This window comes from Tursiops truncatus, chromosome 11 (assembly GCF_011762595.2).
Source record: "Tursiops truncatus isolate mTurTru1 chromosome 11, mTurTru1.mat.Y, whole genome shotgun sequence".
Taxonomy (NCBI): Eukaryota; Metazoa; Chordata; class Mammalia; order Artiodactyla; family Delphinidae; genus Tursiops; species Tursiops truncatus.
The window spans coordinates 95,304,456-95,330,950 of NC_047044.1; the positions used below are offsets into that span (position 1 = coordinate 95,304,456).

Genomic DNA, 26,495 nt, shown 5'->3' on the forward strand with positions numbered 1-26,495 from the left:
GAATTGGGTTATGGCATCTCAAATCGAATATTTAAAACAGCTTTATTGAGATATGATCCATGGACATACAATTTACCAATTTAAAGTGTACAATTCAATAATGAGGAATATATTACATCACTATTTTTTTGGAATTTACATTTTTTACAGGCATCCTAGTTAATTCTATGTAAGTGTCCAAAGTGCAATATTTTGAGAAAAATTATCTTAACCACTATGCTCAGTGCCTCTTAAAAAAAAGTACATGTGGGGAATTCCCTGGTAGTCCAGTGGTTAGGACTCTGCGCTCCACTGCAGAGGGCATGGGTTTGATCCCTGGTCAGGAAACTAAGATACCACATGCCACGAGGTTCAGCAAAAAAAAAAAAAAAAAAAAGTTCATGTGAACAAGCCCAGCACAGTACCTACACAGTAAAATGTAGACACTCAATACACATCGAATATGAATGTGCAGGCCTCAAACAACCATAAAAAGGAATGCAAACACCGAACTTCTACTTCATGTGAGACATTATGGTGAAAGATTAAAATCTGATATTCAGTGGAATCTAATATCCAATTTCTTTTGGATGATGAGATGACAGCATTTTATAGCAGAAAAATATTTTCTTCATAGTAGGGCTTGCTTTTATGTAGTGTAATTTTTAAATTCTTTCAATTTGCAATATTATGTAGTTCATGGCCCCCTTCATCAAAATCTGTATTAAAATATTTTTATTCATTTAGCATTTATTAAAATATTTACTGAGCATCTTCCTATATAAGTGGCATGATGCTAGGTGCTAGATGAGCAAAGTAGACAAAAATCTTATTATCATGGCTTTCTCATGATTGAAGAGTCTATAGGGGGACTTCCCTGGTGGTCTGGTGGGTAAGAGTCCCCACTCCCAATGCAGGGTGCCCTTGCTTGATCCCTGGTCGGGGAACTAGATCCCGCATGCCACAACTAAGAGTCTGCATGCAGCAACTAAAAGATCCCGCGTGCCGCAACTAAGACCCGAGCAGCCTAAATAATTTTTTTTTAAAGGGTTTATGGGGAGTACTTAATGTTAATCATTTGTACAGTTTTTTTTTTTTTTTTTCCTTTTTGGCCATGCCCTGTGGCTTGGCTCTCAGCAATGAAATCACTGGACCACCAGGGATTTCCTGTCCAGTTTCTTAATTTTCAACTTATCCTAGGCAATTATTATTTATCTTTACATTTTGGTCATAATCAGATGCCACAATTATATTAGCAACCTATGTTAGAAGATAAGTGGTCATCACAGAAAATTAAGCCATAAAAATGATATACTAACTGCTTTTTGAGTCCTCATTTTCCTGTGAAGAATCACATATGTAAAAATATTAAGTAAGATGAAATGCTTTTCTCTTGTTAATCTGTTTTATGTCGACTTAATTCTGGGACCCAGTCAGAGACCATAGGGTAGACGTAAAGTTTTCCCTTCCCTATAGCTACTTTATAGATAATGGAACTAGAAATCAGGTTAAATGAACTTGCCCAAGATCCAAATAGCTGGAATTATGGTAGCTCTGGAATTCAAACCCGGGTCTGACTAACCTCAAAACTAAAATCTGCCTTTCCAACTTCCCCAAAACCATACCGCACTACCTATAATTTGTAGAAGTGAGTATGGAAGAATGCGATCAATCTGAATTTTGTAAGAGGAAAACAGAATCCTAAAAACACTAGCTATCTACCGTGACCATAGAATCTTCATCTTTTTTAGTTATAACCTTTGACGTTTTGGAGAACACCCGTCATCCTTAACATAAAGATCTTAAGGAAAAATAATAATGCCTTTAAAAGCAGTGAGTATGAAACAAATTATGTGTTCAAGGAGTAGGCAATAAATACAAGTAGAGAAAAAATGCAAGTAGAGGAAAAGTGTAGAAAAAAGAGAAATAGAACCTAGAATAGATGAGGACATGGGTGAAATGGGAGTCCTTAAAACAAAATAGACCAATTGTCACGGCCAAGAGGAGCCTTGGGAGGCATAATGACTAAATGTAATGTGGTATCCTGGACGGGATTCTGGAAGAGAAAAGGAAAATAGAGTTGAGCCCTCCTGCCCCTAGGCAGCCGGCAGCCGGAAAGCGGAACCTAGACACGGGAGCCCCTGCTTCCGGCCGGCGCGCCGGTGCAGCACCAGCGGCGCAAGGCTCTGCGGGGCTCGGGAGAGCCTGCAATTGGTAGGCGTCCCCCCAGGCTGGCTGCCGCGGCTTGAGGAGGCGTTTTCGCCTCGATGGCGATCACTCGTGGGCTCCCGAGGACACCTGGATGGGCACCCACCCTAAATACTTAAAAATGATGAATTAGATGTAGGCGATGCCGTCCAAGTGTACAGCATTCTTTGTTTACTAGGACCCCATGGAGAGTAAACACTGGCACAAAGTAAACGGTGTTTAATTACCCGACCGGCAGTTCAATCTGACTTGTCGGTACCGAGACAGGAGGTTACAGACTGTGGTGCCTACACCCATCGGTGCTACGCTCAACCATTACAGATTCTTTCTCTTAGAAGATGGCATCTGTACTTACGATGCTTAATTTATTCATAAAAGGTGGAATTTGAGACCCATCAGACTGCTTTGCTTCATCTTTTACCTGGAAGATAGTCAGGGTTGACTTAGCTGCTCCCATTCCCCAAGTTTTCTTGCTGAAAAATAAAACTTTTCCAGATAGAAGTGGGGTTTTTTTTTCTTTTTTTTTTCTTTTGGTCAAAAATATAGGGTAGTTGCTCTAGAATGTTCTCATCTGGAGACAGTTTAATTACAGTTGTATACAAATTTATGCCTAGGATATGTTCGGAGGGGTGGAAGACACATGTTTCTTCTATCAACCCACACTCATAGCTTTCTCTTTGTTCATTGCTGCCACTGCTACGTCATTGTTGAGACTGCTACCTGTTTCCCTTACTTAACCCTCCCAGTGCCTTTTGGCCCTTCAGCTAGCCTGGAATGGCATTACATACACACTTTGACACCTGGAGGGTTTACTTCAGCTGCTTTTTCATCTCCAGGAGAAAGTAAAGCTTTTCTTTCAATTGATTTTCATTCCAATTACTGTTACATCCCTCTTCAGTTGACTTTAAGTCAAAACTAAAAATATGCTCTTCCAGAGTGTAAACTTACAAGTCTAGATTAATAGGGACCAAAGAAGTTCTACCTACCAGAGCCTTCCTTTCCATGCTTATTACCACCACCCTTATTATATTGTAGGTAGGATATTATGAGAGATAATGAAGGACAGTATAAGCCTTGAAAACAGCTTTATTAAGTAGATCCAGTGATGCAACTTTTGTCAATTCCTCGCAATTAAGTAAGTTGTCTAAAGTATAAAAAAATTACATGCACAAAGATGTTCCAAGTGGCATTGGTTGGAAGATCCTGAATTACAAGCCACTTAAAAGTTTAGGGCAGGTTTCAGCAAATTTTTTCTGTAAGGGGCCAGAAAGTAAATATTTTAGCCTTTGCAGGCTATATAGTCTCTGTCACAACTTTTATTTTTAAATAAATTTATTTATTTATGGCAGTGTTGGGTCTTCATTGCTGCACGTGGGCTTTCTCTAGTTGCAGAGAGTGGGGTCTGCTCTTCATTGTGGGGCACGGGCTTCTCATTGTGGTGGCTTCTCTTGTTGCAGAGCACAACTCTAGGCCCGCAGGCTTCAGTAGTTGTGGCTCACGGGCTCAGTAGTTGTGGCGCACGGGCTTTGTTGCGCCACAGCATGTGGGATCCTCCTAGACCAGGTCTCGAACCCATGTCCCCTGCACTGGCAGGCGGATTCTTTTTTTTTTTTAGAAATTTTTTTTTTTAATTTGTATATTTATTTATGGCTGCACTGGGTCTTCGTTGCTGCACGCGGGCTTTCTCTAGTTGCGGAGTGGGGGCTACTCTTCCTTGCGGTGCACGGGATTCTCATTGCGGTGGCTTCTCTTGTTTCAGAGCACTGGCTCTAGGTGTGCGGCCTCAGTAGTTATGGCTCGCGGGCTCTAGAGCACAGGCTCAGTAGTTGTGTCTCACGGGCTTAGTTACTCCGCAGCATGTGGGATCCTCCTGGACCAGGGCTCGAACCCGTGTCCACTGCATTGGCAGGCAGATTCTTAACCGCTGCACCACCAGGGAAGCCCTCACAACTTAATTCTGCTGTTGTTGCACAGAAATAACCACAGTAAGTATGTAAACAAATGGGCATAGCTGTGTTCTGATGAAACTTTATTTACAAATGGGCACTGATGGGAGGACCCAAACTGGGTGCTGGAGGAAGGATCTCCATCTTTTTTAGCTTTAACCTTTGACATTTCAGAGAACACCCGCCATCCTTAAGATAAAGATCTTGGGGGAAAATTATAATGCTTTTAAAAGTGAGTATGAAACAAATTATGTGTTCAGGGAGTAGGCAATAAATACAAGTAGAGAAAAAGTGTAGGAAAAAGGGAAATAGAATCTAGAATAGATGAGAACATGGGTGAAATGGGAGTCCTTAAAACAAAATAGACCAACTGTCACAGCCAAGAGAAGTCTTGTAAGGCATAATGACTAAATGTAATGTGGTATCCTGGACGGGACTGGAAGAGAAAAGGAAAATAGAGTTGAGCCCTCCTGCCCCTAGGCAGCCGGCAGCCGGAAAGCGGAACCTAGACACGGGCGCCCCTGTTTCCGGCCGGCGCGCAGGTGCAGCACCAGCTACGCCCCAGAGATTGGGAGCCCGCCGCAGCACCAGCTACGCCCCAGAGATTGGGAGCCCGCCCCACCCCGGCTCCGGGGCTCTGGAGTCGGTGTTTTCAGCTCGGTGGCGTCCGCTCGTCGTTTCCCCGATGGGTACCCACTCTAAGTACCTAAAACTGATGGTATTAGATATAGGAGATGCCACCGAAGTGTATAGCATTCTTTGTTTACCAGGACCTCGTGAAGAGTAACAGTGGCATAAAGTAGTGTGCCAACCCTGGTCTAAGGAAATAGTCCCAAAGCAGAAATATATAGCCAGTGAATGGTACATTATGTACTCATTAAAACTTAGTAATAACTATAATGAAAGACATAAGAAAATGCTATATTAAGTTTAAAAAGCAAGATACAGGAATGTGTGAATGGGTATAATCATGGCTGTAAATAACACACCAAGCATATAATAAAAAGATAAAATAAATTACTAACTATGGCAGGGCAGTAAATGAGTGACTTTGTCTTTCTTCAATAGTTCAGGGTTTTTTTAAAATTTGCATTACTTTTACAATAAAGTGTTTTAAAATAAAAAAGAAAGATAAGGGAATTGCCTGGTGGTCCAGTGGTTAGGACTCCATGCTCTCACTGCCAAGGGCCCGGGTTCCATCCCTGGTGGGGGAACTAAGATCCTTTATGCCGCACAGCGCCGCCCAAAAAAAAGATAAAAACTTAGAAATATGAAGAAAGTAGGGGCTTTTGTTAATGACGGTGTATCAGTATTGGTTCACTAGTAGTGACCATTGTACCATACTAATCTAAGATTTAATAATAGGGGGAATTAGGTATGGAGTATATGAGAACTTCATGTACTGTCTTCTTAATTTTTCTGTAAATCTTATTCTAAAATAGCTTATTTTTAAAATTACCCCCAAATGAATAAAATATACCTAGAATATTATTTTATTTTTTTACTCAATATATGTTTGCTAATATCGTTCAAATTATGTCAAAGGCGAGTGAGTTTGTAATGTATTTTTTTAAAGATCAAGAAATATTTATATACGCCAAATGAAAAGAACTTTGTTAGTAATGAACGCCAAATTCAACAAACCAAATATGTCAACTGCCACTTTCAACACCTAGGTGTTAACTTTGAGTTTATTCATAGGTAACATACAAAACAGCTGAATCAGTCAGGATTCTACCGGTAGGTTATACATATACATGTATTGGGGTGGCCAAAAAGTTTGTTCGGGTTTCTGCACTATCTTACGGAAAAGTCCGAACAAACTTTTTCGCCAACCTAATATATAGATATCTATTTCAAGGAATTGGTTATGTGGCTCTGTGGATCCAATAAACCCAAAATCCAGAGGGTAGTCCAGCTGGCTAGAAGCTCTCAGGTAGGAGCTGAAGCTTCAGTCCACAGGTGGAATTTCTTCTTCAGGAAAACCTCTGTTTTGCTTAAGCCTTTTCAACTGATTGGATGAAGCCCACCCACATTAATAAGGATAATGTTCTTTTACATAAAGTCAGCTAATGGTAGATGTTAACTGCATCTACAAAATACTTTCACAGCAACACCCAGAGTAATGTTTAATTGAATAACTGGGTACTATTTTGACTAGCCAAGTTGACACATAAAATTAAGCGTCATAGCTCATCCCTTGTCAACACGACACCCATACACATCTCCTTAAACCATATTTAATCTCCAAGTAAAGAAAATAGCAGTCATATTTCTACCTAACGTAACACAACTATCCTGTGTACAACCAAAAACGTGCCCTTTCCCAGTAAGAAAATGCAAAGTGTGGGTGATGTTTACTCTTCTTGATACACTGTATCTTAAACACTATGATGTACAGTTAATTATTATCGGACTTGCCTGGCTGTCCAGTGGTTAAGACTCCGTGCTACCACTGCAGGGGCATGGGTTCAATCCCGGGTCTGGGGAAGTTCCGCATGCTTTGCGATGTGGCTAAAAAATAAAATAAAATAAAGTTAATTATTATCAATACATCTATGTTAGATGATACAGGGATCAGAGAAGGATGCAAACAAAAATATTTGCTACACACACACACATTTGTAACTGTTATGGAATGAATTATGTTCTCCTCAACCTCTTGCATTGTAGCCCTAACTCACAATGTGACTATGTGTGCAGATAGGTTTTTTTTTTTTCTTTTTTTTGCTGCACCGTGCAGCATGCAGGATCTTAGTTCCCCGACCAGTGATGGAACCCATACCCATTGTAGTAGAAGCTCAGAATCTTAAACACTGGACCACCAGGAAAGTCCCCAGATAGGTCCTTTAAGGAAGTAAATAAGGTTAAATGAGATCATAAGGTAGGGTGCGAATCTAATAGGACTAATGTCCTTGTAAGAGGAAGAGATACCATGAGTGCACACACACAGAGGAAAGGCCATGTGAGGGCACACCAAGAAGGCAGCTATCTACACGCCCGAAGAGATCAAGATCTTGGACTTCCAGCCTCCAGAGCTGTGAGAAAATGAATCTTTGTGGTCTAAGTGACCAAATCTGTGGTATTCTGTTATGACAGCCTGAGCAGATTAATACAGTAACCAAAAAGGGAAGAAATACTCATGACAATTACAGTCTGTTTCTGCAACTGGTCACATGGTCATAAGAAGTAGGAATAAATACTACTTTCTTCCACTACGCATTCCATATTTCCTTTGCATGCCAATAGTAGTATACAGGGGGCTTCCCTGGTGGCTCAGTGGTTAAGAATCCGCCTGCCAATGCAGGGGACACGGGTTCGAGCCCTGGTCCAGGAAGATCCCACATGCCGCAGAGCAACTAAGCCCATGTGCCACAACTACTGAGCCTGCGCTCTAGAGCCCGCGTGCCACAACTACTGGAGCCCATGCGCCTGGAGCCCGTGCTCCACAACAAGAGAAGCCACTGCAATGAGAAGCCCGTGCACCGCTACGAAAAGTAGCCCCCGCTCGCCGCAACTAGAGAAAGCCTGCTTGCAGCAATGAAGACCCAACGCAGCTAAAAATAAATTAAAAAAAAAAAAGTAGTATACAGAGATCTAATGCATACTATAGTGATTATAGACAACAATATTGTATTTTAATCATCAAGCTTGCTAAAAGACTAGAACATATTCCCTTTGCCCTCAGCAAGCACTTCAGCTCTAGTGATTCTCTGCCTAATGGAATGACTCAAACCTTCATTCCTGAAGAAGAGTCTGGGCCAGTAGTAGTCCTGTTTAGCTTGGGCTGTTGTAGTTTTCTATTGACTTTAACCGCAGGGCATGACTTCTGGATCAGCAGAGCATAAGGTCTTGGTGACTGGAAGCAAAAATTTTGCTAGTGTATCAATACGATAAGAGTAGGTGATGCCACTCCCATTTCTAACCCCTGGATTCCTGGACTTGTAAATCCTGGCTATGGGAGAAACATTACCATGTATTGGATGCCATTTAGAGCACATACAGCCCTCCTGGAGGACGACGTTGCCCCAGACCTGAAAGGTACTGCCACCTAGCTGGCACTATAACAAAGTCTTCTAAACCCCACCCCCCTTTTTTTTCTGGCCACACCACGTGGCATGTGGGATCTTAGTTCCCCGACCAGGGATCGAACCCGTGCCCCCTGCAGTACAAGAGCAAAGTCTTGACCACTGGACCACCAGGGAAGTCCCGAGGCTGTTCCCCCTACAGCAGTAATATCAAGCCAACTACTTTAGGATGATGGGAAGCATTGTGAGTTCAGTCAATTCCATAAGCCTGGGCTCACTGCAGCACTACATTTGCAATGAAGTGAGCTCCTCAGACAGAAGCAATGCCGTGTAGATACCATGATGGTGCATAATGCATTCTATAAGTCCACAGATGATAGTTTTGGAAGAATCACTGCATACAAGGAAGGTAGACCCATATCCAGAGTTAAGTGTCTATTCCAGTAAGAACAAAGTGCTGTCTCTTCCAAAACAGAAGTGGTCCAAGGTACTCAACCTGCCACCATGTAGATGGCTGACCACCCACCCCGGGGAACGGTGCCATACTGGGGACAAAGTATTGGCCTTTGCTGCTGGCAGATGGGGCACAGAGCAGTGGCTACAGCCAAGTCAGTCTTGGTGGATGGAAGCCCATGTTGCTAAGCCCATCCACAACCTCCATCCCTGGCATCATTCTAGTCCCCACTACACCCTGTTGTCTCCTGGACTCCCTATCTCCCCTCCAATCCAAGAGAAATGTGCCAAATATCTTTGCTATTGAAATGTTTATTTTGCCATTATATAAAAATTAAGGGGAAAGTGAGTTATTTTTAACACTCAAATCTCTGTCAAGTTTTCGCTATCAAATTTTTTCTTACACCCTGTCTGCTTGGTCCCTAAGATGTCTGAGTTTACAGCCCTGTTCTACCTGTTCACTCTGGTTGATTTCACAGCTTCAACTACCAGTGGAACACTATGAACACACTAATCTCTATGAGATGAGACCTCTCTCAAGAGTTTCATCCCTTATCCTAACAACATCTAGATGTATTTCAGGTACATCAGTCTAAATATACCTGGAGAACAAAATAATGCCATTTGCAGCAACACGGATGGACTTAGAGATTGTCATACTGAGTGAAGTAAGTCAGACAGAGAAAGACAAATACCATATGATATCACTTATATGTGGAATCTAAAAAAAAAAAAAAGAACAAATGAACTTATTTACAAAACAGAAATAGAGTTACAGATGTAGAAAGCAAACTTATGGTTACAGGGGGTGGGGAGAGGGATAAATTGGGAGACTGGGATTGACACATACACACTACTATATATAAAATAGATAACTAATAAGGACCTACTGTATAGCACAGGGAACTCTGCTCAGTACTCTGTAATGGCCTCTATGGGAAAAGAATCTAAAAAAGAGTGGACATATGTATATGTGTAACTGATTCACTTTGCTGTGCACCTGAAACTAACACATTATAAATCAACTATACTCCAATAAAAATTCATTATAAATAAATTTGTGTAATATATTCCTTAAAAGAATAAACATATCTAAAATTTAATTACTTCTCTGCTTGTAATCCAAAATTGAATGACTGGGGACTTCCCTGGTGGCGCAGTGGTTAAGAATCCACCTGCCAATGCAGGGGACACAGGTTCGATCCCTGGTCTGGGAAGATTCCACATGCCGCAGAACAACTAAGTCTGTGTGCCACAACTACTGAGTCTGCGCTCTAAAGCCCGCGAGCCACAACTACTGAGCCTGCGTGCTGCAACTACTGAAGCCCGTGCACCTAGAGGCCGTGCTCCACAACAAGAGAAACCACGGCAATAAGAAGCCTGCGCAACCGCAACAGAGTAGCCCCCCGCTCGCCGCAACTAGGGAAAACCCACGCGCAGCAATGAAGACACAACGCAGCCAAAAATAAATAAGTATAAATATAAATATATATATAAAGAATAAGATCCAAACTCTTTAACATGACGTAGGCTTGTATAATCTCACTCTTATCTGTACACTAATTGTAGCATCACCTCTGTCCATACTTGCACCAAACTCTGCTTAGCCCCCAGTAGATGTCAGGCTTTTTCATGCTTGTTGCCTTTTCTCTTACTCCCTGCTCACCTACCAAGCTTGAATTCAAGTACCACTTTTATGATATTCTGAAATCTTGTCCCTCCAAGAGATGTCCCTCCTTTGTACTCCTGCCCGTCTCACACATATTTATACCACAGTTCCAGTAACACTTTAATGCAGTAACACTTTAATCCAGCTTAATCCAGTAACACTTTAATCCACTCATTTGTCTGCATGGCTTCTTCATATTACACTATAAAAACTTTGGCACTGGGAAGCATGCATAATCTATTTCTTTCTTCCAGCATCTGACACTTCAGAGATGCTTCATAAGTATTTGCTGAGTGAATGAATTCATGGATTTCCCAAAATGTAGCATACATAGAGAAAATAATAATAGCTAACACTTACTGAGCACTTACAACATGCCATGTACCTGTTGGGAAATTTCCCCCTCTAACCCTCTTGAGTTCTCGTGGCTGGACTAAAAATTCTTATTTTAGAAAAAGAAAGAAATCTTAATAGTGAGCATGGAGGTCTCATAGAAATAGGACCTAAGAAGTGGCCAGAGCAAGCAGCTTTTATACTTTTTAAACAAAGAAACAATAGATTTGTGAAGAATTGATAGGACCAAGAAACTCAGACTTTGGGAGCTAAATTAGAGAAAAATCTAAACATAGTTTGGAATTGGGGTAGTAAATTAAAGAAGTAACAAGGTTCGGGGGTGGTGGTGGTGGGATGAACTGGGAGATTGGGATTGACATATATACACTAATATGTATAAAATGGATAACTAATAAGAACCTGCTGTATAAATAAATTAATTTAATTTAAAAATTAAAAACAAAAGTAACAAGGTTTGCTTACACCGGCATCTTGGTCAGAATTCCCTATTTCTGAGGATGGCGGTGGACTTCTACCTGCATTTGTGGGGAGTGCACCTTTCACATGAGAGATTTATTTCTTGCTTTCAGGGAGACAGAGGGGAGGGTCAGAGTGTCCTTCTTGCATTGATCGTGTCTTAAGTAAGTTTAATTCAAAATAATCAATATGCCGTTGAGGCGCATTTTGGGGCAGCCCACCCTGGGCCCCAACATACCTTTCTGATGAGTTGGTACGTATTATGTCATTTATTTTTTATGTACATGAAAGAAACTGAGGCATAGAAATGTGAAACTACTGGTTACATAACCAGTGGGTGGAAAGGGGATTCAAATTCAGGCTGTGTCTGAAACACAAAAGAATCTGACAAAGGTCTAAGGAACTTGGATTTGGAGATTCCTGGGCCTCTAACAAAAATGCACGCTGGCCCGCTGGGGTGCAGGAAATGCCTTCTCTCTTCATCTGGGTGGTTGTTGCTTGAGTTCTATGCGTCAGTGAAAATTCATTATGCTGTGCAACTTGAGATTTGGTCACTTCACTGTACATTATTTCTCAATCGGAATTTAAAAAGGAATGTTACCATATGATATCACTTATATGTGGAATCTAAAAAATGACACAAATGAACTCATTTACCAAACAGAAACAGACCCACAGACAGAAAACAAACTTATGGTTACCAAACAGGACAGCAGGGCCATGGGAAGATAAATTAAGAGTTTGGGATTAACATATATACACTACTATATATAAAATAGATAAACAACAAGGACCTACTGTATAGCATAGGGAACTATACTCAATATTTTGTAATAACCTATAATGGAAAAGAACCTGAAAAAGAATATATATACAAATATGTGTAACTGAATCATTTTGTTGTACACCTGAAACTAACACAACATAGTAAATTAACTATATGTCAATAAAAAATGCTTAAAAAAAGAATCCTTCCTTAAATTTGAATTTCTTTTTCAACACCCTGCTAATTTGCCCTAGCTCTGACTTCTCTCTTGAGGTGAACTTATTTACTCCCGGGGGGCAGGAACCTCCTGTTCCCTCTTCCTGTCACTTCTTGATAATATTGGAATACTCTGGTGTCCTGAAGTATTCTAAGTACAATATTTGGATGCAGTATTGTTAGGGTTTAACAGCTTTATTTCATCCCAACACCAGTCAACTAGAGGAACAACTAAGGTGCTGGATTGTTTCCCTTATTCCACCCCCACCAGCATCACCAGCATCACCATCACCCTCCTCAAACTCCTCCACAATCGCCTACTTTTTAAACTTCTCCTTCCTCATTCTCTAACACCTACTGAGAAACTGGGAAGCTTATTCTCTTCTGGGCCAATAGTATCACCTGGTTTCAGAGCAACTGTATACATTTGCTAAACTTTGGTAGACATTCCTAGAGGGTCCTCCCTTCCCTGGGGGCTAGACCTTATGGGGGTGAAAAAAAAATCCATTTTTCCTTGGGGTCAAGGATCCCCTGAGGGTAGGGTGGGGAAGGGAGTGATGCTGTGGTGTCAATAGCGTTGCACAGGGTCAGGATTCTGACAATGTGATTTGATGATGGTTTCCCCTTCCGAACTCGCCACTAGGAGACGTTAGAATTTGGGATACAGAATAATTTAGTCCTTGCATATCAAAAGCCTTTAGTTAGAGTAAGATCTGACGAATCCAAATCAGAACCACAAGGAAGAAATTTGGGGGTTTTTTGTTTTTTGAGAGTTCTTGTAATTTTCCAATTTTCTGAATATCAGTGTTTTAGCCACTGGAGCTGATTTATTAACTTAATAAACATGCATGAGATTTTTTTCCCTACTGCCAAGCATTGTATTCTAAACCAGTGTTCCTCAAATTTTAGGGCACACAAGAATCAGAGATTCTTAAAAGACAGTTTCCTGGGCTCCACTCCCAGACTCTGATTCAGTAAATCTGGGGTAGCACCCAGCCCAAGAATTTGCATTTCTGACAAGCTCCCAGACGACACTGATGTGGTCAGAAAGCGGAACCATTCTTTGACTAGCATTGCACTAGGGTTATAGTAACAAACCAGGCTCTCAAGGAGTTATTATTCCAGCCAGAATCCAAATTAAAAAACTATCCCTAAAGTGCAAAGTGACAGCTGCCGTGGGAGGAGTTAGGTGCAGAGAGAAGCACCTAAGTCACTGGAGAAGGGAGACTACAGCAGGTGACACCTGATCTGAGTCTTGAAAGACTAAAAATGAACCAACCAAAGAGAGGGGAGAGAAGCATTCAGGACAGAGGGTTTGCTTGGGTCGAGCAACTTGCCAAAGCTTGAAATTGGCTTGAGAGGCAGGCAGAGAGCAGGCTGTGAGCTTATTCAGAAAAGACTTAAGCAGAGGGATAATATGGTTGAACTGAAGGTAAATCATTCTGGAGCACAGTGGGTGCTCCGGAGTTAACCTGTGGAAGGTGAACTGGAGGTCTGCAGAGGTCTGGGCAACAGATGATGCCTGAATGAGGGTAAAGCGGGTGGTACAGAACATCCAGGGGACAGACTGGTGAAGTGTTAGGAAATGAATTGATCATGACAGAGCTATTCTTAACTACATGAAGTTTCAGACGCTGGAAAAAGGAGTCAATGATGTGTCACATATTTTCCTGTTAGTTGAATCTTTTATGATGATGTCTCACATATTTTCCTGTTAAGTGAATCTTTTATTGGACTTCCAAACTTGTACTCATGGCAAGGTCACTAAAACAAAATTGGGCATGAGTAATTTACTTAAGCAGGATGATAGATACATTTTGAGGGTTTATCACATTGTCTACTTAGGTAAAAAGCTTCTTTTGGGGGAAAAAAAAAGGTGTGTTTGTGCTCTTATAACACGCGAAGTAAGTGGAGAATATACTGTGTAATTCCATTTGTAATCTCTAAACCAGCAGTTTTGGTGGTTGTATGGTTCATTTTTATAACACAAGTAATTTAAGAGTAATCTCCCAGAGGAGCCAGAAGGATTATTTGTTGCAAATTAAAAGTCAGCTCTTTTCCAAGAGTTCCAAGGTCATTGAATTCAGTTTAGGGAACCTGAGGCAAAGAGCATTGTTGTTTTTTAAGGGTTATTTTGAATATCACATTGAAGTGCAATTTAATATTTAAATGTTAGGAAATGGCTCCTACCCTCTATTTACTTACAAAGTCCTAGATTTTTTTAAACCCATTCCTTCATTAACAAACAATGATCGAGAGCATCTACTATTGCCTATTACTGTTCTATTAACAGTCCTTCTCAAACAACAGCTTGCTAAAGATTCACCTGGAGAACTTTTTTTTTTTTTTTTTTTTTTTGCGGTACACGCGGGCCTCTCACTGCCATGGCCCCTCCCGCCGCGGAGCACAGGCTCCGGACGCGCAGGCTCAGCGGCCATGGCTCACGGGCCCAGCCGCTCCGCGGCATGTGGGATCTTCCCGGACCGGGACCGGGGCATGAACCCGTGTCCCCTGCATCGGCAGGCGGACTCTCAACCACTGCGCCACCAGGGAAGCCTGGAGAACTCTTTAAACAAAGATTCCCAGTCACTCCTACCAGAGATTCCTATTCAGCAATTCTGACGTAAAGCCCATCCATTTACGTCCCTAACAACTCCCAAGAGATGCTGATGATGCTGGCCTATGGACCACACTCTTCTAGGGCTGGAAAGAGCTGCCCTCACAGAATTTATATTTCAGTGGTGGTGGGAAATAGATGATGACAGATAGATAGAAGATAGACAGATAGATAGAATATACATTATGCTAGATGATGATAAGTACTATGAAGATAAGTCAAGTGGAGGATAGGGTGGGGGAGACATAATTGAGAATGGAAAATTAAAGATTTAAAGGAAGGGAGAGATCAAGCTGGGTATAATTCTGGGGGAGGAACTGATCAGGGGCAAAAGCCCTGATTCTGGAGGTTTCCTGGTTTGTTCCAGTATCAGGAGAGGGAGGCCAGTTTTGTGGGGATGAGGGAGAACACAAGGACACGAGACAGAGGTCAAGTACAAGGCCAGAAGAGGGCTTCTGTAATTCAGTATATTGACTTGTTACTCTGAATGTGAGAAAACCTAAAGGAGGACTGTGGGCAATGTGTGACATGTCTTTAAAAAAAAAACCATCATTCTGGCCAATACGTGGTGACTAGATCATAGCCTGAAGGCTAGGGTGCAAACAGGAAGACTAGCTGGGAGGCTACTGGAATAATCCAAGCGATACATGGTGGTTTGGGGAGGGCTGTAGCCTTGGAGACACTTAGAAAAGGTCAAGTGCAGCTGGGGCTAGCACACATGCCAGTGTGAGCTTACTCTTTTGCCAGAGAACGCAGGTAATTCAAGCCCCCAGCTCTCCTGTGACGCAGGCAGTAACAAAATAAATGCATGTTCTTTATAAGAAATAACCATTTCTCGCTACTCTGCTGATTTTCTATGCCCTAGTGCATGTGATGATCAAAAACTCTCTCAATGGGCTTCCCTGGTGGCGCAGTGGTTGAGAGTCTGCCTGCTGATGCAGGGGACACGGGTCCGTGCCCTGGTCCGGGAAGATCCCACATGCCGCGGAGCGGCTGGGCCCGTGAGCCATGGCTGCTGAGCCTGCGCGTCCGGAGCCTGTGCTCCGCAACGGGAGAGGCCACAACAGTGAGAGGCCCGCGTACGGGGGAAAAAAACCTCTCTCAAACAGTGGAAAAAGGAAACATGGGGAGAAAAAAAAATTAAAAGAAAGAAGCAATTAGATTCTTCTGTATTTTGATGGCATTAGTCAACAAAGATGCCTTTAGGATTTTGCCCTGAGTAACTAGAAGGATGGAATTGTCATACACTGAGATGGAAAAGACTAGAGGAGGAGCCTGTGTAAACAGAAACACTGAGAGTTTGGTTTGGGAAATATTAATTTTGTGATGCCTACTAGAAATTCAAGTGGAGATGTTAAGTAGGCAGTTGGATAGATAGAGACTTGAGTTTGGGAAATAGGTCTGGGGTAAAGACATACATGTGAAAGACAAAAGCCTATATTGGTAGATGGTATTTAAAGGCATAAGATAGAATTCCCTGGTGGTCCAGTGGTTAGGACTCTGCGCTTTCACTGCCGAGGGCAAGGGTTCAATCCCTGGTCAGGGAACTAAGATCCTGCAAGCCTCGTGGCCAAATAAAATAAAATAAAGTCATAAGATAGGCTGAGATCACCAAGGTAGTGAGTATAGGTAGAGGTTTGAGAACTAAACTTGGGTACACTAATTTTTAGATATAGGGGTGAGGAAGAACCAGAAAGGAGACAGAGAACCACCAGGTTAGTAAAAGGAACACCAGGAAAGTGTAAACTAATGAGGGGAAGAGATTTAATTCAAAGCTTAGTTTTTTGTTTTTGTTTTTTTACTATTCCTGTGCTCACTGTTTACCTCTTAGGTCTCTCAACTCTAATTTCCAAGGACTTATTAAACATCTCCATCTGTATTTATTTATTTATTAAAAGCACAAAGCTCAAACATACTACATATCAGACCCTGGGCTAGATGCTAATTAATGTGGCTACAACACTGACACAACAGTGCCTTATATGCAGCAAGAGCTCACTATAGATGAGTTCTGTCATTTTCTCTCACAATCCCTTCCACTGCACCCTGCCTTCGAGCCATGTTAAGTGACAGTATTGAAACCCATCATTTTCTCTAATGCCTTTGCCCAAATTGTTCATTTTCTGGAATTCCCTTCCTTATCCTCTCAACATTTTTCTATCTCAGCTCAAGTTAAGATCCTCCAGGAAGTCTTCCCTGGCTCCCTTCCCCTACTCCCATCTTCCTTGTTTATTCTCCCTTAGCATCTCTTGAATACCTCCTGGCATTTGTTTGTTTGTTTGGTTGGTTGGTTTTCAATACTTACTGCACAATATTGTAATTGTCTTTTTGGTCTATTTTGACTACTCTACGAAACTGTTAGCTCCTCAGAAGTAGAGATGACATTTATTTATTTTTTTCCCTCTCAGGCACGTGCTAGGCACTCTTTTACTATTAGTTGACCCAGTGACAAATAAATATTTCCTGGCCCATCAATGTTTGTTATATCACTAAAATATATACACACATGTGTATATGTATATCGACAAGAAACTCAAGTTTACCTGATGGGGTGAAGAGTAAAAGCAATGATCCATCAATAATAAATTCAATAATTCTACCAGTAATAAATCAATAATAAATTTTATAATTCCACATCTTTGCTGTATACCCCATGCCTGAGAACTGGGGGGCGGTGAAAGTCTGTGTTGCTACTTGTGATGATTGCTACCGCCCCCTTATCCTTGACAAATGCAAAGTTAGCAGCGCCCGCTCTCTTAAAAGACTGTGTGGCCCAAAGTGCATTTCTTATCCATAAATAAAGAATAAATCATATCTGTAAAATGTTTCTCCTTTCTCATATTCAGCTTTTTTTTTTTTTCCTTCTTCTCAGATGCTGCTCTTAGAACAATAAAATTTACAATCCGGACTTCACTGAATCACTTTTTGCACTTGAGGCTCTGGACCCGAGTCCCCTATAACACACCCCTCCTCCACCCACCCAGAGCACCCCGACAAACCCGGGGTCTCTGACAGCTTCCGAGGCATTCTCAGCCTTATTCAAATTGCTTTCCTGGACAAAGAATGTAGTAAGCCTGCCTTCCAGCCAACAGCCCCCTGCCCTTTGGTCTTTCTCTCCGGAGGCTCTTACCTTAGATACAATGGGGCCCAGGTGGGGGGATGGGGTAAATTCGTCTCAGGCTTTCATGCAAAGACTCCCATCAGCAAAGAACAAAACTTCCCATACCTGCAGTTTAGAGAGCTGCAGGCAAACCAAAGTATTTGGTGTCCTTGACTGTCCCCATTTACCAAACAGTGCTGACTGAGAGCCAGGAAATCAAGTTTCCCCCTTTTAAATTTATTTTCCCCATTTTATTGAGATGTAATTGACATACAATGTTGTATTAGTTCAAGGTGTACAAAATAATAATTTTATATATATATATATATATATATATATATATATATTGCAAAATCATCACCACAATCAGTTTAGTTAACATCCATCACCTCACATTCTCACATTCCTTTTTTTTTTTTTTCTTTTTTGGCCATGCTGTGCGGCGTGAGGGATCTTTGTTCCTGGACCAGGGATGGAGCCCATGCCCCCTGCAGTGGAAGCACGGAGTCTTAACCACTGGACCTCCAGGGAAGTCCCTCACATTCCCTTTTTAAAAAAAATCATATTCTATTTCTAATGAGACAGAGGCTATCTGCCTGAGGCACAATGTATTCCACCCCTCCAGAATGATGGTCTGAGAAGACAAAGAAAAGATTACATAGAATTTCATCCCCTTGTGTGGACCTGGCAATACTCCTGAGCTTGCAAGGTGGCATCTTTGAATTATGAGCAAAAATCAGCTTACGTGGGAGCAAAGCCCGCAGGTGGAGACCAGAGCAGCAGAGTGCATGGGAGGATTAGCCAAGAACTGTATCTTAGGAAAATATATAATTGGAATTTGCTAAGGGTTTACTTTTGGGGATAGGAGATTGGGAAAAAAGAAAAAAAAAATCTTAGAATTCCTGAATGTTGAATTTGGGAATGGGGAGGAAAATTGAGAACCATAGATTGTTATACTTCTGCCCATAAATATGTTAGTGCTGGAACCCAATATTAAAAACTGTTCCTCTGGAAAACAAACCAAAAAAAATAAAAGACGACGACGAGAATGAGGATGGAGTGGGGTTGAAGGGACTGACAGGATTGCCAGGCCAGAGAAAGAAAAGCTAATTTAAAAAATCGCCAACATATATACACTACCAAACGTAAAATCGATAGCTAGTGGGAGGCAGCCGCATAGCACAGGGAGATCAGCTCGGTGCTTTGTGACCGCCTGGAGGGGTGGGATAGGGAGGGTGGGAGGGAGGGAGACGCAAGAGGGAAGAGATGTGGGAACATATGTATATGTATAACTGATTCACTTTGTTATAAAGCAGAAACTAACACACCATTGTAAAGCAATTATACTCCAATAAAGCTGTAAAAAAAAAAAAAGAAAGAAAGAAAGAAAGAGCCAGAGGGGAAAAAAGACAAGAAGATGACTGCTTGGGAAGGAGGAATAGACAGGAGGGCGAACACTGGTTCTAAAATGAACCTATCACATTTGTTCTGGCAAGTCCGTTACAGGAATATCACCTGCCTAGAGAACGTTCTTTTTTCTCCCTGTTTTCAATTGGGTTCGTTTACAGGTCAATAAATTTTATTATTTTATATCTAGGAGTCCAGTAATGTCCCAGGTAAAATAAGAAGGTGGTGCTTTCATTCTATCACACAATGTTAGATTTCACGTTCTCTAGATTAAAATAAAAATCACAACAAAAAGGTAATTTCAAATTTAGAGGTCATGGATATAGGATCCTGAAAGAATTTCTATTAACAGCCATGTTTGTAGATCACTGATGTGTCAAATGAGTATTTAACACTTCACTTTCCTTGATTCTTACAACACAGAGAAGGTACTTTTGCCCCTATTTATAGATGAGGAAACTGAGACTTATTAAAGTGGCTGAGCCAAGATTCTATCCAGTAATATGTGTATAAAAACAAATTTAAAATCCTCCATAGTAATGGTTTATGTATAATGACTAACCCGGCACCCAGGGTCCTAGGTCCGCAGGTTCTTTCCTCTGGCTTTTGTCTTGCTGAAAAGGCTTGCTTTTCTGAAAGCTAAAAAAAACAAGAAAGAACTTAGGTGGGAGTTGAAAACAAGTACTATTTTTTAACATCAACTGATGCCTTAACATTCAGTATGTATTTTATTGTGACCTTAGAGTGAACCAAAGAGGAAAAGGGCGCTTGTTGAAGTTTCTGCATAACTAGCCTGATTTTGAGACCCCAAGGGGTCTCAAGTCAAGGGCATTAATTGTCCTAGTGGGAATTTCAACCACCTTAGCTGGGCCTCAGGAACTGGAAGTGCATCTTTGATTTTAAAAGGTGGAAACAGGGTGAACCGAGAAGTACTTCACTGCTGGGTTTATTTTGTTTCCAGGTTCCGAGGTCCCAGTTTTCCAGTTCCCCACCCAGTCTAGGCTACTCAGCAGCTCTCTTTTGCATTACAATGGCCTTGGTGAGGCTGGCAGACAGGATTAACTCGGAATTCGCAAGGGTGTGTGTGGGCGTGGGGCTGCCAGGAGGGGCGGGTCGAAGTATGGCTGAGCCTTACTTATAAGTCTAGAGCCTCCACAATTTTTTTTGTCATTTTCCTACACTGGGCTGGTAGGCTTCTGTTATCACACAGGTGACTTCCCTTCATCCCATGTTTTTAATACTTTTACACCTGGACATCTTCACCTTTCTCTAAGCTCTTCTACCTAGATTCTTAAGCCTGGACTTTTCCTACCATCTATCTAGCTCTTTGGTTTTCTCCCTCTCCTTCAATTCAACAACATGAGTGTGGACCCAGCTTGTCCCCAAAGCCTGCGTGGCCCCGAAGCATCCAATTCTAGGGAATCTTCACCAGTGCCTGAGATTTATGGGCCTGAAGAAAATTATGTGTCCTTGCAAATGTCATCTGCTGAGACCCACGACATGGAGACTGGTAAGAAAATACTGAACCCTTGAGAGGCTAAGTTCCTTCAGGGAAATGGAAAGAAGGAAAGAGGCTAAGGGTTATCTGTTTCCCTCTTGAGCCCATCAATATAAGCAGGTGTCATTATCTATTCATCCTCTCGACACCTCTTTTTCAACGGTAACTTGATGGGGTCATGCCCTTTCCCCAATGTCCGGGCGATAAGAGCTGTGGACGGAGAGACGCGGGATACGGGACTCAGCCATTCAACTGTACGCGGTGTATTTGAGAGCTTACGTGTGTAGGCACTGTGGAAACGCAAACGTGATGCGATAAACTCATGTGTAAATCTTAACGTATATGGAACGCACCTTTTGGAAATGTTTTACCTCTACTACAGTAGCGGTTGGCTCTTCCCCTAACCTCTGGATGTGAGGACATTATTGGGCAGCTGAGTTTGTAGGCACCTGCGCTATGCTCAAGTCTCCTAAATCCCGAGGAAGTGTTCACCCCATTTTACGGTGGATGATTCCAAAAGGTTTAATATACCGACAAAGTGGCGAGAGCTCAGATTTGAAATCCAGTGTGGCTTTGAATTCTATACTCTTAATATTTAGGCTTCTAATTGGTGATTTTGGGTGTGAGAGGTGCTCGGGATATTGTAAGGCCGGCACAAACTTTTTTGGAAATCAGTTTGGCAGTAGTTGTTACAAATGAAAACTGTAACAGTTTTCATTAGACCAACCTTTACCCAGGCATGCTATTTTTAACATTTATGGCATAAAATAGCTTAAAATCTGTTTACATTTATGATTACTACCATAGAAGTAAGTTGTGGAGAAAGGAATAAGTAAACAAAATAACTTATATTTGAGTGCTGGATTTTAATGTTACCCTGTTTTTCCAAATTTTGTGTTAATGTCCTTTTATAATTTCAAATGTTGAAAATACAGCTACAGCGCTGGATTGTGAGACAAATAGCTCGGGAATGAGCAATGGACATGTCCTCCTAGCAAGCCAAGTGCAAGTCTGTATAGATAATTTTTTTTTTTTGCGGTACGCGGGCCTCTCACTGTCGTGGCCTCTCCCGTTGCGGAGCACAGGCTTCCGGACGCGCAGGCTCAGCGGCCATGGCTCACAGGCCTAGCCGCTCCGCGGCATGCGGGATCTTCCCGGACCGGGGCACGAACCCGAGTCCCCTACATCGGCAGGAGGACTCTCAACCACTGCGCCACCAGGGAAGCCCTGTATAGATAATTTTTAAGACATGCTCCATTTCTAGTCATTAGCTGAGGACTTTCCTTCTTAGATCTACTTATGAAATTGTGAAGTCTTTTGCCTTTTAAAGCCTGTCCATTTATTCCACGACTAGGGTAGAATTGGAGTTAAGCACTGGGTATACGTCTGTGCAAATAAATCTAAGTAATACAGGAAATAAATTTTTAGTTACAAAGTCAATAATATATGCCAGGCCCTGTGCTAGACCATTTTTTATGTTACCTCATTTTGTTTTTAAATTTTTTATTTGTTACCTCATTTTAATCAGTGAAAGAGACTCCGTGAGATATACTGTACAACACGGGGAATATGACCAGTATTTTATAATAACTATAAATGAAGTATAACCTTAAAAAATTGTAAATCACTATATTGTACACCTGTATTTATATAATGTACAGCAACTATACTTCAGTCAAAAAACCACCAAAACAACCTACGATTAGCTTAGTCCAACTGCGAAAACAAACAAAAAAACCATGAGGGAGGAATAATTTTGGAGATGAAATCACAGAGTCTGGGTTGAAACAGGAGCTTTATCAGAATTCACATTTCCCGATAGTCCTGGTATTAAGACCGGGCAGCAAACTTCATGTTATAGGGTCCCCAGAACCCGGATCATCTGTTAAAATTAAGTACGTGGGAGTTCCCTGGTGGTCTAGTGGTTAGGATTCATCGCTTTCACTGCCGTGGCCCATGTTCAATCCCTGGTCAGGGAACTGAGATTTCCCCCAAGCCACGCGGCTCCACCAAAACAAAAAAATTAAGGAGGTGATGATTAAGGTACATAAAGGAAGTTGCGGAAGGACACAAAGGTGGGAGTCAAATGATGATTCTGACCTTTGAGAACAGCCAGGGTGTGGGCTCCTGAGCTTTGACTGGCAGAAAGAAGAGGTTTGAGTCCCCCTCCGCTTCCCAGCAATACATATTAGCCATGTCCCTGACATGCAAAATGGCATTTGTGCAAAGGTTAGCAAAGTGTTCAGGATTGCTTAAAAATAAAGTTATTACTTATTATCTAGCTCTGAGGACTTTAACAGTGCTTTGAAAACAATAAACGTTCAATATTTGAAGTTTTAGAGAAAAGTGTCATTTTGTTCCCAACAGTCTCTCCTCTTCCTTCCTTCTCCATGGATGTGCTTATTCAGGACAGTCCTGATTCTTCCACAAGCCCCAGAGTAAAACTACTGGCCACGGCTGCAGACAAGAGCACAGAGAAGAAGGAAGAGAAGGTCCTGGTCAAGAAGCAGAAGACCAGAACCGTGTTCTCTCAGACGCAGCTGTGTGTGCTCAATGACAGATTTCAGAGGCAGAAATACCTCAGCCTCCAGCAAATGCAAGAACTTTCCAACATCCTGAACCTTAGCTACAAACAGGTATGGTTGTTTTCTTGTTTGATACAACAAGAAATAAGAAACAAGGTTAATTTCTATGTACTCTGTTTATGCATCCCTACAAACAAGCTAACTTTTTTTTTTTTTTTTTTTTTTTGCCGTACACGGGCCTCTCACTGCTGTGGCCTCTCCCACTGCGGAGCACAGGCTCCGGACGTGCAGGCTCAGCGGCCATGGCTCACGGGCCCAGCCGCTCCGCAGCATGTGGGATCTTCCCAGACCCGGGCACGAACCCGTGTCCCCTGCATTGGCAAGCAGACTCTCAACCACTGCGCCACCAGGGAACCCCACAAGTTAACTTTTAATATGAAAATGGAACTTTTTGTAATGTGTTTTGTGGCAATGTGTCAATTTTTTTTGGCATTCTTTTCTTTATATTCTTTTCCATTACGGTTTATCACAGGATATTGAGTATAGTTCCCTGTGCTATACAGTAGGACCTTGCTTATCCATCCTACATGGAACAGTTTACATCTGCTAATCCCAAACTCCCAGTGCATCCCTCCCCCACCCCCTCCCCCAATGTGTTATAATTTATTTAACCACTTCCCTTGTTGCACAAACCAGAATTGTGAAAATGTTTCCAATTTTCCTTAAAAAAAGGAAGAATATATCCCCCTATCTTCCGAGTTAGAAGAGTCCCTAGGCAACACTTGTTCTTATTAAAATTAAAATTGTATGTTTTGTTTTTATCTGCTAATCATTTTTCATATATTTCCTGGCCATTTTATTCAGTTACTGGCGCCATACTTGGAAAGTCCTATTCCATGATCTTATTTTATATATATATTCTTCTACCTCTCTGATCTCATTTTCTAACTCAGAGTTTACAAAACCATCTGCAAAGTTTAGTTTATTCTGTGCTGCAGCATAATTTGATATTTTCTAAACAGCTGTCCTCCTCGTGGTATGTTTCATAATTCCTGAATTAAAATACCATTATCACATTAAGTGTAAATGTGCTTATATGGAGGTGGGCTTTTCATTGCAAACCAATTACCTTTAACTGTGACTAATGGCGTGGGTAGACATTTAAATGTGAACTTCCTAGTTAGTAGCAGACTTGTGGTATGTTCTGTTCTATCTGGTTAGGTTTATTAAACATAAAGTAGCCCACTGACTTGAGGGGCTTGAAATTCACTCACAGATTGAAGGTTTAAGAAAGGACTCTAGAAGTTAAAATTTTGTTCTGAGTTTGAGATAGTTGTAGCTATCGGAAAAAGCAAACAAAAAAAACTTAATATTCTTTGATCCCAGTACATCCTGCATTACTAGTATTTTGTGTTTTCCTGTTACCTTTTCCCTGCAGGTTAAGACCTGGTTCCAGAACCAGAGAATGAAATGTAAGAGGTGGCAGAAAAACAACTGGCCCAGGAATAGCAACATTGTGACTCAGGTAACAGGAAATTATTTTTCTGCTCTTTCCTAACAAGAACTTTTTAGATAGATTTGTATCCATTGCTGAAGCATGCAATCCCAACTTCAGACAATTCTGATTTTCCTTGTACCTTTTCAATTAATCCATCCTTCTCTTTCAAAAGGGCCCAGCAACTACAGAATACCCGGGCTTCTATTCGTACCACCAAGGATGCTTGGTGAACTCTTCCGGAAACCTGCCCATGTGGGGTAACCAGACCTGGAATAACCCAACTTGGAGCAACCAGAGCTGGAACAGTCAGTCCTGGAACAACCAGAGCTGGAACAGTCAGACCTGGTGCCCCCAAGCCTGGAATAACCAGACCTGGAACAATCAATTCAACAACTATGTTGAGGAATTCCTGCAGCCCCAGATCCAGTACCAGCAAAGTTCTCCTGTCAGTGATCTGGAGGCCACCTTGGAAACTGCCGGGGAAGGCTATAACATAATACAGCAAACTGCTAAGTATTTCAATTCCCAACAGCAAATCATGGATTTATTCCCAAATTACTCTCTGAACATACAGCCTGAAGATTTGTAACGATGGCTGTATTATTCAATCTCAATTTGAGCCGTGACTGTATTACTTCCCTAGAATTTTTCTTTTACAATTACGTCTCTCTGCCTTGATAAGCTGCTTTTCATTGTGCCTTTTGTGTCAATTTGGGGGTGTATGATTGGTGTCTAATCAAAGAGGTTTCAGAAGCATTGGCTTCTACGGACAACATGATAAAAGATGACTGGCGGCTACAGATAACTAGGTTATAATACTGTTTTTCGGATATCTTTAGGATCTAGAACCTAACCTCAAGAATAGGGAGCAAAAGTACAAAGATGTGTGCAGAAGGATTATTCGTATTTTCTGGGATGGGGAGGCTTTACTTGTTAAGAACCTCAGTTGTTAAGGTGAAGGGTTAAGCTACAATGTGCTTCACTGATTTCCTCTACCCCTTTTTCCTTATTTTACTTACAACCCCTAATTTTTTCCACCACTCTAGTATTTGTAGAAAGATGTTTTGATTTGTCCACATCATAATACTACCAGTTGGCTGGTTCATTTATAAGTACAAATAAATAAAAAAACTACCCATTTTACATTTAGTTGTCTCTCCCCTGATTTCACCCAGTGATTCAATGAGTAAAAATCTGACTAAACATGGGAATAGTTTTTGATACGGGGGGAAGAAGTTAATCTAGACATCTGGGAGACTACTATCTTAGGAGTAAAGGAAAGGTAACCAAATATACAATACTAGATGACTAATTAAACCCGAACAAACTTATTTCCTCCTCGTGTGTGTAATGTTGAAACAAAATTTGTGGTTGTTTGCAGTTAAAGGAGAGTGCCACATCTGGAAGATCGGGAGCAAAGACGTGATAAACAAGAGTTCTTAGGTTTGTAAAGAGGCTAAATGAAGGGCAGCCAGGGGCGAGGCAAATAATGTAAGGTAGAGGGAGCTGAGGGAGGAGGGGGAAAGGTGGACGAATTAGAATCTCCCCCTGTAACTCACATATGAAAGGTTCTGTGACTGCTCTTCTGCCAGAAAAAGCTATGTTGAAATAGGTTTTCTTTTCTTTTTCCTCTTTTTGGCTGCGCCAGGTCTTAGTTGCAGAACGTGGGATCTTCGTTGCAGCATTTGGACTCTTACTTGCAGCAGGCGGGCTCCTTAGTTGTGGCATGCTTGCAAGAGATCTAGTTCCCCAACCAGGGATCAAACCCTGGGCCC

General features: G+C 41.6%; 1 protein-coding gene and 1 long non-coding RNA gene across 3 annotated transcripts in view; one reads left to right on the forward strand and one right to left on the reverse strand.

Moving 5' to 3' along the window:
- Window positions 1–4,761: 4,761 nt before the first annotated feature.
- Window positions 4,762–26,495, reverse strand: part of LOC141275787 (uncharacterized) — a 47,122-nt gene continuing 25,388 nt past the window's right edge. Inside the window, exons 2-3 of the long non-coding RNA XR_012324078.1 lie at window positions 19,762–19,838; window positions 4,762–6,647 (exon numbers count right to left, since the gene is read on the reverse strand). This is a non-coding gene — a long non-coding RNA (uncharacterized lncRNA). The remainder of the gene's footprint in view (window positions 6,648–19,761; window positions 19,839–26,495) is intronic.
- NANOG (Nanog homeobox) lies at window positions 20,559–25,309 on the forward strand. 2 transcript variants are annotated; one of them, XM_019926103.3, is made up of 4 exons: window positions 20,559–20,709; window positions 23,065–23,333; window positions 24,661–24,747; window positions 24,893–25,309. In XM_019926103.3, exons 1-4 carry the CDS (start codon window positions 20,559–20,561, stop codon window positions 25,307–25,309), a joined length of 924 nt encoding a protein of 307 aa, XP_019781662.2. The 2 variants fall into 2 exon arrangements, with proteins under 2 accessions (XP_019781662.2, XP_033722952.1); XM_033867061.1 differs by having other exon boundaries at window positions 24,661–24,743; window positions 24,934–25,309.

Excerpts from the sequence above, each read along its gene's own strand:
- NANOG (XM_019926103.3), top strand. The coding sequence starts at position 20,559 with ATGAGTGTGGACCCAGCTTGTCCCCAAAGCCTGCGTGGCCCCGAAGCA. Across the intron at positions 20,710-23,064 it reads GACCCACGACATGGAGACTG|TCTCTCCTCTTCCTTCCTTC; the intron begins GTAAGAAAATAC and ends TGTTCCCAACAG. Across the intron at positions 23,334-24,660 it reads TGAACCTTAGCTACAAACAG|GTTAAGACCTGGTTCCAGAA; the intron begins GTATGGTTGTTT and ends TTTTCCCTGCAG.